The sequence below is a fragment of the Lottia gigantea genome, assembly GCF_000327385.1.
Source record: "Lottia gigantea unplaced genomic scaffold LOTGIsca_5, whole genome shotgun sequence".
Taxonomy (NCBI): Eukaryota; Metazoa; Mollusca; class Gastropoda; family Lottiidae; genus Lottia; species Lottia gigantea.
Genome location: NW_008709715.1, coordinates 5,259,398 through 5,276,513, shown reverse-complemented (window position 1 = coordinate 5,276,513; position 17,116 = coordinate 5,259,398). Strand labels below are relative to the sequence as shown.

Below are 17,116 nucleotides of genomic sequence, written 5' to 3'. Positions count from 1 at the left end.
TGTGGTTTGATACAGAAATAAACAAAATACAATATTATCTAATATAATGTAAACTGACATGAATCTAAAACATTTATCTTTATATTGTTTGTATTTGAGCTGATTTGATGGATAAGAACATCCCCTTAGGCTTATGTCATAACTTTTTTTTTATCTGTTGAAAAACTTCACAGTTGAACCGAAGGAATAGAATTATCTCCCTTTAGCCTGAAGGCTGTATTGACATATGAGATATTATGGTCATTAAAACATGCTTTTACTGTCAATCAAACTTGACCTTATTATGATTATCTGAGTCAAAATATTCTGTGAAATTAGTAAACAAACTTATAGCACTGCATGACCAACCTGAAAATGTAATTTATATTCTTTGCTTGAGCCTAAGGCGTGTATGTCTATCGAAATACTCATAACTATAGTTTCAAATTCAGCTTTTAACATACTAAGCCTTGTTTACATATCACTGGTAACAATTTTACTTTGTTTCCTTTGCACATCCACCCCTACCCCTTCCCTGCATTTCAATATATATTCCTATACTAACTTAATTTTTTTTATTTTTGATTCATAAAGAATCTTGAATTCTTACAGATTCCTCAGTCTGGAGTGCTATTATTATCTGAGGAGGAAAAGAGAACATTAATATCGGAGGGTTATCCTATACCTGGTAAATTACCGCTTACAAAACAAGAGGAAAAGAATCTGAAGAAAATCCGTCGAAAAATAAAAAACAAGGTGAATACAATAACTATGTTACTTTTGAAATACAAGAACTTTTAGACATTTTGAAGAAGTTCAAAGGATAAAGTTATTTATAAAAGTAAAGTTTAAGAAAAGATAAAAGTCTAATTCTTAAAAGATTTTAGATTTTGAGACCTTGACCTTTTATTCTAGATTTCTGCACAAGAAAGCAGAAGGAAAAAGAAAGAATATTTAGAAACTTTAGAAAAGAGGTTAGTATATTTTAGAGCACTATGGATCAGTGGATACTGCTAAATCTAGTGTCTGAAAGTAGGGCAAAGTAGACTAAAGCCTCAAAGTAGGACACTATCTGAAATAAAACAGTGGACAGTGTCTGAAAGTTGGATGTTTTCTAAAAGTAAACCAGTATCTGAAAATAGATCAAGGTTTGAAAGTAGGCCAGTGTCTGAAAGTAGGGTACTTTAAGTAGACCAAAGGTTTGAAATAGGGTACTGTTTATAGGCAAATGTTGGAAAGTAGGAAAATATTGGAAAGGGCACTAAAAGTAGGCCACAGTTTCAGAAAGTAGAGTGCTTTAGTAGACCAATGTCTGAAAAGTGATGGCACTATGCTTAACTAATGTATGCATGTGGAGAAAATGCTATGTCAATCCAAAATTGATTGGTATTTGATGGGAAATAATTTCAATTCCAGAGTTGAAGCTTATAACCAAGAGAACACAGAATTAAAAAGAAAGATGGATTCTTTAGAAAATAATAACCGTTCTTTATTAAGTCAATTACATAAATTACAAGCTTTAGTTGGTAAAACCTCTGCCACACAAACAGGAACAGTGCTAATGGTAGGTATCTGAGATATTTTTTATGGGATATTGGTTTAATAGTTTAATCATTGCTATATTTTATTATGAAATGGTAACAATTTGGCACTTAAATCATTAAATATCTTTGAAATTATTGCCTTATACTGAATTGTGTGATTTTATACTTATGGCTGTATTTATTGTGGAATAAAAATGAAATTGAAATTATGGAGGAGTGTATTGGGTTGTTCCTTCATCTTGTCCATTTTGATAATGAAATTTATAAAATACAATATAATGGCAATAATTTCTGTGAGATATTGTACTAACATTTAACAACATTTCACTATTACATCATTTCTTATCACCAAACTTCACCTGTTTTGTTTCCCTAACATAGTATGTCATGTTTTTATATTATTATCATATATTATGGGGAAGCACTTCTTTCCATGGAGCTGGTAAGGCAATGCAACTTCAAAATTTGCTCCTCATTTGTTCTGCATGCACTCCCAAAAATCAACCAGACTTTGAAAGCATTTGATGAAAGTAAACAAAATACTTATAGATATATATTATGAAAATATGACATACAAAATGTTGAAATTTTCCCACCTAATTTCATCAAGTTTAAACTGTAAAACCATTGGTTTGTGTGAAATAGGATTTCATGCAAAATCAATGTTTAAATTCAATTAGAAACACTTCATCTCCAGTTTATACTTGACAACATATATTAATCCCTAACATTTCATATAATTTTTAATTTGTTTGATGGTGAAGGGTTTTTAATCAGCCTTGGAACTGCAGCTTATGAAACACACAAACCGTTAGTCCATTTTACCATGGTACCCCTTCTCTGACCTAATTTCAAAATAATTTAAACCAAATTATTATCATCATTAACATCATCATCATCTGCATGTCAAGAATAGGCTAGACAATAGACATAGTCTCCTTATTTAAGAGCCAATACTAAGGTTCAGCCTACAGTGAAATTTAAGCGCCAAATTGTTTTTATTTGTAAATTCAGATAGGGGAGTTTTTTTTTATGTTTCATTAGGTTTTTTTTTCTAAACCAATATTTCTAAGTATGTAAGAATATTACAAAAAAAAAATTTTGAAAAGGGTGTAATTTAGTTAACATAAATGTTATGAGACAAAATATAAGGTAGATATTTTCATATGCTGCAGGTCCTTGTTTTGTGTTTTGCCGTCTTCCTTGGCGGTTGGTCATCAACATCTTTGAATGTGGGGTACTCACTCGGTCCAAATGTTCCATCGTTTTTGGCTAAACCAAGTATAGTTGTTCCATCACCAGCCTTAAAACCTTCAGTAGCTAAGGTGGAAGTAGATGACTATTCTACACCAAATTGTAAGTTATGGGCACTGTTACAGGATATAACATAATCATTTCTATCTTATATGAAGTATTTTGTTATGAAAACAATTTGCATTGTGCAATATCTGACCTAACAAAAATTCACTAAGACCAGTAAATATCTAGTATTATGTAGTTAAATTCCACCTTTTGTGGTGCAACATTTTGAGTTCAAGACTGGGTAAAAGTTGGACATGTAATATAAACATGAACTCAAATTTGACAATAAATCATTTCTACCACCACTAGAAATGTGCTGTGCTTCATAAAGAACCATAGAAATGATCGTGTGCTTCATGCAAGTAGAATTAGATTATTGGTGTTTATAATCTTAGACGGTTTTATTTTTTTCTGAAAATTCACATCACAAGACACCTGAAGAGTAGTAATTGATGTTGTAAATTTTTAGTTTACTTTGGAAAATATGAAAATTAATGATGAAATATTTATAATATAGTATAATTGGATTATGACTCCAGATGTAACGTAGATGTAAAATGAAAGTTGTATTTTGATTTTTAATTTTATTATTTTGATTTTGTAGTGAAATCCAGGGTATTAATGTCATTAAAAGATGAATATGAGGAAGGGGTGGATGAGATGATACCATCTGTTCTCTGGGAAAGACAAATGTGGTGTGCTGCAAATGATGAAATTAATAAAAGAATGGCTGATCGAGACCTACCAAACGAAGCCTGCAGCAAAAACCAGGCTGCATCAGAGCCAATGGATAGTGCTAATGTGGAACCCACCACCCCAGAGGTTATAACCATGAGCAGAGATGCAAATTTAGCCAAAAAGAATGAAACAGCCGTCCAGAACGCGGAATACCAGGCTACAATGCATCCAGATATTGCTGTGTCGCCTGGTGAATTCCTCGGAGTAAAATCGGGAAATATGACCGTAGATATTGAAACTGCCTAATTTTATAGATTTAGCAGTCAACAGAAATAGTGCATTTACTGACACATTTCTACCTTGTCTCATTGGTGGTGGTTACATTGTCATTTTTAAAATCTTACATACAATATCTATACCATCATCAATGTCTTTTTCATCAGAAATTTGATTTAATTTATTGTGGACCAAATATTCATATTTTGCTCATGTAATTTGATGAGATTGGACTGAATAATTAATTATAAAACTGTTTATAAGTTCAGATGTACTATTGTGTACTTGAACTTAATGTGGTCATTTATATTTATCTTACTTATATATTTCAAATATTTATAGGCAAAATAACCATAGGCATTATTATAATACTATGTGGCCAGATTTCTTTATTAACCAAAGAAAATTTTTAAACTTAGACTGAAATTTATAATGAAATCTGAATTTCATGTGATGTCATAATAAAAATACATTATCACCTACGCAATTATAAACATTTCATATCATTATCTAGAAACCTCGTCAATTTACATTTTCAACTTGTTTTGTTTTGTTAAGAAGATATGATATGTGCTTTAAATAGAGACTATATTCTAATGTGATGCAGGTGCCTTTTGTTGGTGAGCAAAGTTTAATTGCTTACAGTTTCCTTAAATTTCGGAATTTCTTGTTTTGACAAAATTCTAGTTGAAAAAGAAAATCCGTTTTTAGTTTGGCTCCAAGGATTTGGTTTTGTCTATATGATTTTATGTCCTGCTTTTGTATATAGTTTTCTCTCCCACATTATTCTGGGAAATGGGAAATAACTTGTCAAGGTCGTATTTTAATATATATATATATATATATATATCTATGCATGACTACCTATATGTTAATTGAACTTGTTCGTTCTCGCAAACCAATTTCTGAATATGGAAATGGTCATTTTATGAGAATTTTCATTGTGACATTAATGTGGCGAAAACCATTTTATGTAATGATCTACTTATGTTCAAACCTTATTTTCTTCTGTTAAATTAGATATAACTTGTTTGTTATTGTTTGATCACTTTCCACTAGTTTTTAATCACAGTTTGACAAGGCAATTCCAAGGTTGCTCCTAATTTGAAAATACAATTCAGCATTTTTGCAATTTTATGTCCTAATGACGTAACATCTTTTTCTTGAAAATGTCACATCATTAATCACGTAATCTTTTATTTATTTATTTATGTATTTCTAATGAAATTTAATATAAAATGATTAATCAATGCAGAGCATTGGTAATATTTAAAGTTAAATATCAAATATAAGATTTTATGTTATTTTATTATGGTAAACTTCTAATTTATTTATAGGATAGGTTTGAATTTGAAAAAATTATGATCAGAAAAAAATAGCAATCAACCTACCATTGCCTAGTCACTCTATTATAATTATTATTATCATATTGTACATAGAGAGTATTATATTCATAACTGTTGTCATGGACACCAGATATTAGTTAAGAATATTTTAAAACAGTTTTATTTCAAAGCTTGTTTTGAAATTTCTTAAACCATTGTATGTTAATGCCTGTATAGGGCTAAGAGAGACTTGTAATATATTCATTAATTTTTGCTTGTCTTTATCTTTCCTTAAATTGGTTGTGGGTTCACTATGGCCTTAAAATGGGAGAATAGATTATTCAAAGGTGATTTTTTGAAAGATTTAGATGCTTTCAAATGAACTTATAGGCTGTTTGATTGCTGTTAACTGTTATGCAATATCTGTAACTGTAACAGCTGCAAAAAATAAATATATATTATCTATATAGGGTGTTATGAAATGAACAGAATATATTGATTTAGAGCAGAATCAAAATGATTGGGATGCTTAGTGGATAGCAAGTCAGATGATGCTTTGCTTGTAGAAGATAACATAGCCAGAAAATGACTTCTGTAAACCTGTTAAAAAACCTCAGCAAATAAAAAAAAACAGTCAGCAAACTGCAATCATCTAAATCAAATATTAGAATATTCATGAATGAAACAACAGTTGGAGATATCTTAGAACAAATCATCATTATTTTGGTAACCAAAGTTCATCCCTCTTGAACCTAACTCCCTTCTTTCTGCAGTTGGGCTTGTCAACTAAAAGAGTCCCTTTTTTGGAGAATGTGGTTTCATGTTCCTTTAGCAAATATTGTTCATGTTAAATAAGGAAAATATTTACCCTTGCTAAAGGAACATGATTTGGTTTTTTTAATTATGTGCTTTCTAAAGCTTTATACTGCATGGTTAAGGAAATCATCAATATTCAGATTCAAGGGAAAGAACTCTTGTTATTACATTACTTTGTTTTCTTTTTAAAGAAATTTATAATATTGTACGATACTTATTTAGTACAATGTTACTTCCGGTAAAGCTCCCTCAATCATCAATAAAAACATAACAGTTTAAATCTCTAAAACAAAAATGATGTTGGATTAAACATGATCCTCATGCAAATTCACCTCCGAACAGTAAGTAATCACGGTCAATTTAACAAATACAGATGTAATGATATGTCAGACATTTTAGTTGTCTTATCTCAGTATCTGTATACTGCATACACATACACTATGGTGTAAACACCATTATTAACGCACAGGAAGGATATAAAAATTAAAGGCATAGGCATATTGGTACAAATGACAATATTAATGACCATATCCATGGTGATGATATTTGTAGGCCTACAATATACTCTGAAGGCAAATCACACCATCTTACACCAAGAATCAGTAAGATTTTTATTGTTGCACTTAATTAATTTGATTACCAAAATAAAAGGTGAAATTTGGTGTGATGCATATACCCTAGATATTACTGCTATGCAGAGAAAAAGATAATCCCTCAGAAGAGAATAATATATCTGACAAACAACACTACATAATTCTCAAAATTGATATAAATAACAACAATTGTTGAGTGATCTTGCAGATTAATAGAGCTGAGTTGTAATGTAGTGTATCAGAGATCTATATTATATCGAAACAAGAGTAAGCATTAAATCTAAATTTATCCATTTTTCTTTGGTAAAATGTTTGTCAAACACTAATGAAAGTAGGGTAGACATTTTATTGAAGGATAGAAAGTTTTAAACAGATCAATACTGGTATTGTTGGCCAAGTTATTTACTCCTGGATTAGTACTGAGAGGATTTAAAAATTAAACAAATAAATGGCAAGTGTCCAATAGAAATTCTTTATATTTAAACTAGACATTGATTTAGATTAAACTAGAGTTGCCATGTTAGATTGATTAAGGATTAAGTATGGATTTATTGTCAACAGTTTAACACAGTACACATTGAACTACAAACTTCATAATTGGCTCTTACATATTCTTAACTCTACATTAACTTGGTATTTATCAGAAGCCCATGTACAGTTACAGACAGCTTTCTACTATTAACAAATGAGGACTAGTTAACTACCAAAATATGGAATAGGGAATAATATATATCAACTATCATACCTATAAAGGTAAATAGGAATTTTTATATTCATTAAACTTCTGTAAAAGGAATATAAGTTACTGCAATAAGGGAAAGTTATTTTTAACATTTAATCAGAACTACAGCATTTGTGAAAAGGATAGCAAATTCCTCCTCTGGAAGCTTTGTTGAAAACATTTTCATAATGAATAATTACTTATCAGTAAGTTTGATTACTGAATTTCGATTTTGCTTTATTCAAAAATAAGTTTTCATACAGATAAAAAAAAAATCTTGATTTAGATAAAAAGATTTTGTTGTGTCAATATCACTGACTCTTCATCTTGCAACTGTTAAGTATATTTTGGAAAATATTGTCTGGATAGAGTTTTTAAAAAAAATAGCTTGTAGAAGAAGACATAATGATTTACACAAATGTTATGTTTGTGATATTTTCAGATATTAAACTAGACTATTTGTTTTGATAATGATGGAGTTTGATTCAGTTCAACAGTGGTTATTTGATCTAGAAGATAGAACTGAAACAGAATGTATGAGTGTTTTACAAGGAAAACCTTTAACAAATAAAAATAATGATGATAGACCTACTAAATCTCCTACAGTCAACTGGAAAGGTATTACTTTTATTTAATATTTTAGATTTTACTGTCACCAAGATACAGTGGAGCTGCATTTATCCAGTTGCCGATAATCTGGAAACCCTGATATTCGCACGCTTTTTACTGGTAACAGAATTTTTATGTAAGAGTAACCGTTCATCCGGTACGCCGGTACTCCGTTTTCCGGTTCCGCACGACTATAAATAAAAATAATGTATATACTTAATGTACAGAAATAAACAATGTAGGCCTACTTGACGTACATACATAACAAGGAATGAATTTTACAATATCTACATTAGGATATTTGTATTGTGAAAATGATCAGCAATGGAATATCATATAGTTATATGATTTACAGCAGAGAATATCAAATATTAAACATGATGTTTTATAACTAAATGATGCAGTCCAAAACATTGCCATCATTTTTGTGGTTTATATATCTAAATAGTTAAAGAGATTAGTTACTAACTGTTTAATGATATAGACAGGATTATTGATAGATTACAGATAATCTGGGATTAAGATTAAGTGTTTTAGTCGCAGTCTGTTAATCTTTTTTATAAATTCAAATATTCTCAGTTGCATGTCTTAATTTCAAAATAGTTTAAGCTAGTTTTACCTCCCCTCTAGAAAATGTTATTCTTCAATCATGATATGGGCTATCCTATTAATGCAACAATAAAATTTACTAACATTTGTAGCCAGAGGAATAAGATATAAATTAAATGAAGGCTTGTGCTAGAAATGCCATCATTGAAATTCCATATTATGTATTTTATTACACATGGTGGGCAGGATTTCTATAGACCAAAGAAAGTTTCCTACCAGAGGAAATGATATATAAGTGTGCGATTTTGACATTTTAATGAAATTCTAGTTTTGATCAATAAGCTAACATGAAAAATTACAGAATTTGATATCATGTATTATTGATATTTCAGATGGTTTATTAAACATACAGACACAAGCCATTACAGTCTCCAACCAGTTTGAAAATTTATTTAAGTAAGTATTTCTACCTTCATATATTTAGTGTTTTTTCAACAAATAACTCTTGTTGGTTTATGAAAATATTTGACCACTATGTGCGTTAATCTCGTTGAAGATGATTATGTTGAATAGAGTATTAATTGTCAATTGTGTATTATGTGGACATATGTTGTCTAATTGTCTATTCAAAAAGTCTTTCATGGTTCCATATAATTTCATATGTTTAATAAAGAGTTTATTACTACCTTTTGAGGAAAAATTATAAGCTGTATTTTTACTATGTACCTTTATACCAATAAGATTGCTGATTTTTCAATTTTTAAGGTGTATTGAAGAAGAGAAATGGGAAGAATTAAAAAGTTCGGGAAGTCATGTGACCTGTCAGATAAGAACATTAATACATTCTATAAATGAGAATATTCCACAATGTCCACTATGTGTTATACAGGTGAGTAAAATTACTTGCTATCTATCTATTGCTGACCATTGAGTTGTTAAATACTCTGCTGGACCATGTCACATTATATATTATTGTGGCAGTCCATTTTTGCTTGTTGTCCATTGCAATAATCTCAAATATAGACAACTACTACAAATAAGAATGATAGTTTTCTCATAAAAAAGCAAACATTTTTGTTATTTTATTGCAGCAACAAGAGCAAGTGATAGGTGAATGTGCTAAATTAGCTCAGAAAGTTGAAAGGTAAGAATGATGATAACAGTTATAATTATTGATTAGTATGTGATATACTCTTTATATACTTTATATCTCTATGTTTTGTTTGCAGATCTGAAACAAATTATTTGATAATAACAAAACTTTATTTATAACACAGTGGTATTGATTAGCATACTTTGAAATCACTTACTTAATGAGCTGTATTTGGCACATTGTTTATGCAAATATTCAAATTGATTTTTCTTGACATTATTATTTTTGTGATAGTTTCAGTTCCAAACATTCCAAGGCTCCTTTTACCAATCAGTTGACCTGTTTAGAAGAATCATTCACCCATCTTATTGATTTAATTATTACACATTTAATACAGGTATGTTGAAGTATATAGTTTGTTTGTTATAATGATGTCTGTATTGACTATCTAATGATGTTTTTCTCTGGGCTGATTTGACATATACTGTGAAAAATATTTAATATAGGACAACTGTACACATTCCGACTTAACTCTTACATTGGCAAGCCCACAAATTGAGTAGTTCTGGCTTGCCTGAGGATGCTGACCTTGTTTAAGACCTCATATAGTCTGCTTATGTTTGAGATTGAATGTGTTCTTTTATGAGTAATGATATCTAATTAAATTATAATATAGTTCATGTATAGATAATCAAATAGATATTTATGCTGACTGTAGCCATTTTTAAAGCCTGAACAAGAAGTCTACCTATTTTAATATACGTCTGAAACTACATCAACAATTGCTACCTTGTCTACATCACAGCTATATATAGCAATAGAATTATTATGCAAATTGGCTATGCTGTATACTAACTTACTGGTATACACATCAATACAATAGTAATATTGTCATACATTGATCTTATATTATAGTTAATGATAGAAGATTTACAAGTAGAAGACAATAGTGCAGTATATATACAGAATTCTATAACTAATATTATTAATTTAGCTGTAGAGGGTGAACATTGGTGTTTGTTAATAACACAGGTCAGTATACATTCTTTATCTTTTACAATTCTTCCTGTTAAATTTTTCTTAATGGACGATATTACAAAAACAAAAAGTTAAAAAATCTTGGAAAAGAAATTGTATTCTATCAAACACTAATTCTGAAGGCCAAAAATGTGTGAAATTTGTTAGTTGTGATCACTCTTCTGACTCAATTTAACACAATTTAATGTTATTCTTTTCATTTATTAAAGTTTATCAGTTTGTTATACTTAGATTCAAGAACTATTTGTGGTCTTACAATTATGGTGGCAATAATGCCAAATTTGGTCATCAAGTTGTCTGATCAATTGTATACTTAGTAAAGTATTATATATTTTTCTACTTTCTGATTTATATAGGCTGGTGGTGTGAAGTCATTATTAACTATTTGTCGTAGTAATCCAGTCAAGTTTGCCCATATACAGGCCTTACGAGCTTTATCTTCATTAAGCTGTTTACCAGATGTTATAGCTGAACTAGAAAAGGTACACAAAATTAAATCTTTATTTTTTTCCCATCATGTTGCCATTGCTGAATGGGCCATCCACTTGAATTGTTTATTGGTGTTGTATTTAAATTCAAAATTTGTATGTTTCCAGTATTTAATGCTATAACTAAATATCTAATGCACCAGTTGTCAGTTATTTGTTTGGGTATAGCTGAATGGTAGTAGGGAATTTGCAAGAGTTGTAATTAAATTGATAAAAAAGAGAGCTGTTTGAGTGTTTGAAATAGATATTTTGCATTGAAGTTCCCACATTGTATTCCTCTTCTATTTACATGCATCGTTCAAGATAATCTTAAATATTGGTTTCATTATTTGTTATTTTTGTATATTTCAGGAGAAAGGGTTAAGTTTATTATTAGATATATTATGTGATGAAACAGCATCAGAAAATTTAAAAGGAGAAGCTGCAGGTGTTTTAGCTCAGATTACCTCCCCTGCTATAGAACATAATTATTTTATTGGTGAATTAATTGATAATTTACAACATTTAATACACTCTCTTATTAGTAAGTTGATTTTATTATTATTATTAGAACATTGATGGATTTGATGGTAGCCAGGCAGCCATGGAGTTAGACTACATCCATTTAATGTTTAGCTAAGAGTTACCATGCCTTTAATATCACTGTATACTAGAAGAATGAAATAAGTACATAAGTTTTATTACCATGAATATATACAGTGAATCCTGCTCAGACGAACATCTTTACTAAGCAGTCACCTTCAATATGTGACCACAATAAACCACAACTTTTCAATTTAAATGTATAACCATCTAGAAAATAACTATCACGTTTCACATTTCAGTGATTTATTAATATATCCCTTGAAAACAAAAAAAAAACTAAATTAGCAAATACATAGTTGGATATAAGATTGTTTCGCTAAAATATGACTGTTGTTATTTTAGGATTATGTTGTGAAACAGAGAGTCAAGAAATGTTTCTGCTGGCCTCGGCAGCCATTGCTAATTTAACATTTATAGATTCTATGGCTTGTGATGTTCTAGCCAGTATTAGTGCTGCTGAAATATTTATTTTATCTACCTCAACTGATAAAGCTCAAACATTGTTTGCCAAGGACCAGGTAATTAATCTTTTATATTTTGTTGCCCGTGAGCATAGATATATCTATTATTTGAAAATAAATTTTATCAGATGATTCTTGAAAGATACAAAGGCGTGATATTTATTGGAAAGATTTTTTTAGAAGAATCTTTAGGTGAAGTTACAAAGAATATTGGTTATTACTTTTCTTATGGAGCTTGTGGTGTTAAAGGTTTTATTTTTTATTATCTTCTATTATAGATTGCTACTATTCTAGCCAATATGGCAGCTATTGATGAGTATCATGGTTGTATTAGTGAACCTGGTGGTGTATGTTTATTGGTTGATTTATTATCTATATCCCCTACTAACTATCATACTGAAGCAGAACTAGCAGCATGTGAGAGAGTTCTACAGAAAGCTGCTATAGCTCTCACTAGGTTATGTAGAGAAGAGAAGAATGCTCAAGCTATAGCTGATAGTAATGGTAAGATCATATCGATTTGTAACAACAAATATTAAATAGTTATAGATGAAACATCTATTATTTAAGTGTACCAAATTGTCCTTGACCATTGGCCTTGATTGTTGGATTGCCTGCCTGCATATTGAGCCTAAAACACTAGGATATTGTGTATATTTATTGACATTCACCTACTGTCAAAGTTTACGGCACAATTTTTCTATCCATTCTTGCCAATTGTCTGTTAGATATTGCATGCAATAGTATTTTTATGACTTTATCATCAATATTGTTACAGGTATTCCTAGATTAGTTGAACTATGTCGTCAACCAGATGAACGTTGTGGTAGTGATGCTGTGTTAGTAGCTAGTTTGGTAAGTTCTTAATCAAATTACTTGTAGATGTTAAATATTAGTTTGATACATTAAGCTGATGCCCTGAAAGGTGAAGTCTCTCAGCTAGGATCAGATTTTCTTCAAATTTGTAGAGGCCCAATGACATGTTAAAGATCTTTCAATCGCTGGAGCAGAGTAGCCTTCCATGACATTGCTTATCTCAAAAGTTCAATGCCCAGAAAAGTTGGACCTAGAACTTATTTCATCAGTTCAGTTGCCTTTCACTATAAAAAAAAATTACAGGTGCCATAAATAATCATGTTCTTTTTTTCTATATTGTAGGCAGCATTACGTAAAGTGTGTACTAGTTGTGGTAAAGAAGGTATAAAATCATTAGATGTTCAACAACTTATAGAACCTAGATTAATGGATTCTTTCTTAATGTGTTCACATAGTGATGAAAACTTTGTTTGATATACATCTAGATAATACTCAAAATAATAGAATGTGTCAGGAAAATGATTTCTATAGTGAAAAGCTTTCTGCAGAGTTGCAAGGTGTGTGATACTGAGCACAGAGTCCTTTGGAACAGTTAACAAAGCAAAGATATGATGAATGTGGAGTAACTGATGTTGAATGAGTAACAGTAAAATGAGGATGTGTGTTGCTAAATGATATTTCTCAAACTGGTTCAGATTGTGTAAGGTAGTGATGAGATCTTTATATAAGCACCATCATAGATCACCAATAGAAGATATGAATGTGGGATGTATTGATGAAAACCATATGAATGCTTTAAAGTGAAAATAAGTTAAACAAATGATATTTATGTGTAGCTTATTTGTTGGTGAAGACAAAAAAAGAACCAGTATTCCTATAAAAGCATGGATCTGATTTTTCAGGAAAAGAGAGACATGACAAATTAATTCATTTCAAGGCTTTATGTCTTGAGAACATTTCAGTCTTCATGTAAATGGCCATGAGTGTTCCAGTTTGTCTTTCTGTTAAGTTTTTAAATTAGAAATGATTTGATGAATGTTTCAGGTTACAGATTTGGTCTGGGCCTGTTTCTTTATGATATTTAACTCTAATCACAAGTATTGATTGGTAATGATTGAAACTGGGCCTTGATTTGTATATTTGTTAAAGAAAATGTTAATAATTGTTATTATTTATTTATTGATTCTCAAGATATCTTTAATTGATAAATAGTTATTTAAGATGAAATGAATAAATCAAGTTAAAAATCATAAAAATAGTTGATACTCATTTGAGGGTACATGCCTTGTGATCATAGGATTTTGGTTGTTAGTGGTTAAGAGATAATAAGCCCTTTAACGACCTTAAAAGGATTCCAAAGGGACTGTCTTAGACTAGCAATATGATTCATGTCTAAAATGTCTGGAATTACAGGAATCACCAATATTAATACATGTGCAAACACTATAATTTATTATATATAGACACAGCTTTATTGAACAACAATCACCGATTAAAGTTTTATGCAACGTTTCGTCGTGTTCCCCCTGCCGTCCTCAAAGATGACAGGGAAACACGTTGGAACGTTGCCTAAAACTTTAACCAGTGATTGTTGTTCAATAAAGCTGTGTCTATATATCATATTCACAATTACTAAATGCCATTTAAAGACTTAATAATTTATGAATTAAGTCATATATAATGATCTTATAATTATTCATGAAGAAAGTGATTATTGTTAAGGCTGTGATCTTATTTATTTGTTATTGTTGATAATTTATTGTGTTCAATTTTATGCCATTATACCTCATGTATTATCATTGTCAAGTATTATCATTGTCAAGTATTATCATTGTCAAGTGTTTGTGAGAAATTAGCTATTAAAACATGAACATCTAGATATCAAACTATTTTTTTCCCCAAAATATATATTTGTTACCCTGACGAGTGTGGAATTCCTATAAAGGCTATGGTGTCAAGTTGAGAGACCGGCATGTCTATAGATATGTTTTGTTGTCTCTAAGCTACCGCTCAAGACTTATACCATGCCGACAAATCTGTCCCTACCCTTTCGGACGTGATATAAGGATCGGAAATCGGCATCCGGTGGCCTTTATCCCGTCCGAGGAACCGGTAGGGCTAATTATAACATTGACTATATACGTATGATATGTCCACGCAGTAGGCTAAGTAACAGTGGCACAATTTTGTATCATTACTCCGAATTTATGTTGGATTATATTTCAAGTAGTCTGGAAACGACACAAAAAAATTGGACACCGGTCTGAGGATTTTGTTCGTGAAACTATTCCAGTTGATGGAAAATGTTGCAACAAGTAATTAACGCAACCAATTACCGAGTCGACCATCGACCTGCGATAAAGATGAGACCAGATCAACCTTGCGATGACTAACAACACATGCGGCATCTGGCAGGAGAATTTGATCAATCGTTGAGAGCTCAACTATAAAACCACAGTTCAGCACAGTGCAGTTGCCCACGTTTGTTACCAGCTGCTTATATTTTACATTCTAGCAATAATAAGTTGTCGATTTGAGCGAATCTACGACCATCCAGTTTGATCGAAATAATTGTGTATAATATTGGTAATTGCTTCGATATAAGCGCTGAATTTAAACCATTTAATGAATATTTAATTAACCTGTGGCTGTAAGGTTCGATTATTCTGTATCTGGCTAGACAAACCGAATATTATGTACTTTATCATACCTTTAAGCAATACAGATTATTTATTTCACATCATAACAGAATTTTATTGATTTTCAGATACTATTAATTGGGGTTGCAGGATGGAAATGTTGATTTCGTTTTTTACTATGCCTTTTTTGAGTTCTTCACCATTTTGTTCTTGAATCCTTCTATAGAAAAGCTAAATATTACAGCTTAAAATATGGTTTTATAAATGATAAGTGAAGAGATAGAATTTACGACTTTGATTGATTTTGTCGATTGAATAAAACTATTCCCTATAGACTATATTTTAGTGAATAAAATAGAACAAAGTAGTCATTAATGTCAGTTACAATTTATTATATAACTCTAAATCTCTAGTTTTTATTCAACTGATTTATAGCAATGTCTTTTTATGGCAAAAGGACAAGACTTTTTCCTCCTCTGATCACGGCTATTGATCATTGTTAAAGGGACAGATACGCGATTTTTGGGCTTTTCGTATATTTCTAGTACTTCTGAAAACTATTTGCTATTTCCAAGACTCAAATCATTCCCCAATATGGCAAACTCGTCCCTTTAACATATTTTGTTTCAAGATTTTGAGCCAAGGTCCAAACGCACACATTATCATCAAGTCCATCATCACTTTGTATTGGCGCGAAAGGGATTCAAAAAAGGTATTCTAGTCTATTTAAGTGCATGGGAGACACTTCGCTTGCCACCAATCAACAAGACTTACCATGATCAGAACGAATTTGGAAGAATGAAGGAGATCGAGTAACTCGCGCCACACCATCCAGGGCCGAGTTTCTCCGCCATGTCATTCGACCCAACCAGATCTAACGAATTATCAACAACCAAACCAACAACACAGAATCATCCAATTTGAACTAATCCAACTACCAACTACTACGACTACCAACAACTACCTAGTTTGCGATATCAATATCCGCTGGAAGTGAACGTTAACTTGTCATCTACCAACCAACCACTTCGCATGCGTATTTATTTGCACTATTCCTATATTGCCTGTTCAAAGTCTCAGTAATTTTAGAATAACTTGATCAAATTATGGTATTATTATCACAAATACCCCGTGTTTCTCATATTATAACAAGCGCATAAGGTTTCCTTGTGGATTTGAACAACACTGTATAGTTGCCATTGTGGTTAAAATGCGAAAACGTTGATCTGTCCGACTTGAAACATAAAAGTAACCCGAATACTTTATATTCTTTACAGCTAAGTGGAAAAACATATCAAAATATCGAAGAAGTTTATCCATGGTTGTTAGTAGAGTGATAATAATAATAGTGCCTTCACTATATAGTATTAGTTGTAAAGTTTGTACACAGGTATACCTATAAATGATGGTTCAAGTCAATACAGGTAATCAGCCTTAACTAAAATAAGTTGTGTTTATTTGTATAACCTGTGTCGGGATGATGCATGGAATTGTATGTTTATTTACCATTTTATTATCTGGCTATTATCTATCAACTTACCTTTAAAAAGATACAGGGTTTGGCTATACGTATCACATTTCATTTTGAAAATTTGACGTACGTT

General features: G+C 30.8%; 2 protein-coding genes across 2 annotated transcripts; both read left to right on the top strand.

Moving 5' to 3' along the window:
* Window positions 1-600: 600 nt before the first annotated feature.
* On the top strand, window positions 601-2,743 carry LOTGIDRAFT_78289 (hypothetical protein; the record flags this gene model as incomplete). Its single annotated transcript, XM_009061700.1, has 4 exons — window positions 601-735; window positions 895-953; window positions 1,396-1,543; window positions 2,699-2,743. Coding segments are annotated over 4 exons (387 nt in total), but the record flags the coding sequence as incomplete, so codon positions are not given.
* An 8,139-nt stretch (window positions 2,744-10,882) lies between these two features.
* Window positions 10,883-13,347, top strand: LOTGIDRAFT_106497 (hypothetical protein; the record flags this gene model as incomplete). Its single annotated transcript, XM_009062125.1, has 6 exons — window positions 10,883-11,005; window positions 11,363-11,534; window positions 11,939-12,114; window positions 12,336-12,561; window positions 12,836-12,912; window positions 13,216-13,347. Coding segments are annotated over 6 exons (906 nt in total), but the record flags the coding sequence as incomplete, so codon positions are not given.
* Between the last annotated feature and the right edge of the window lie 3,769 nt (window positions 13,348-17,116).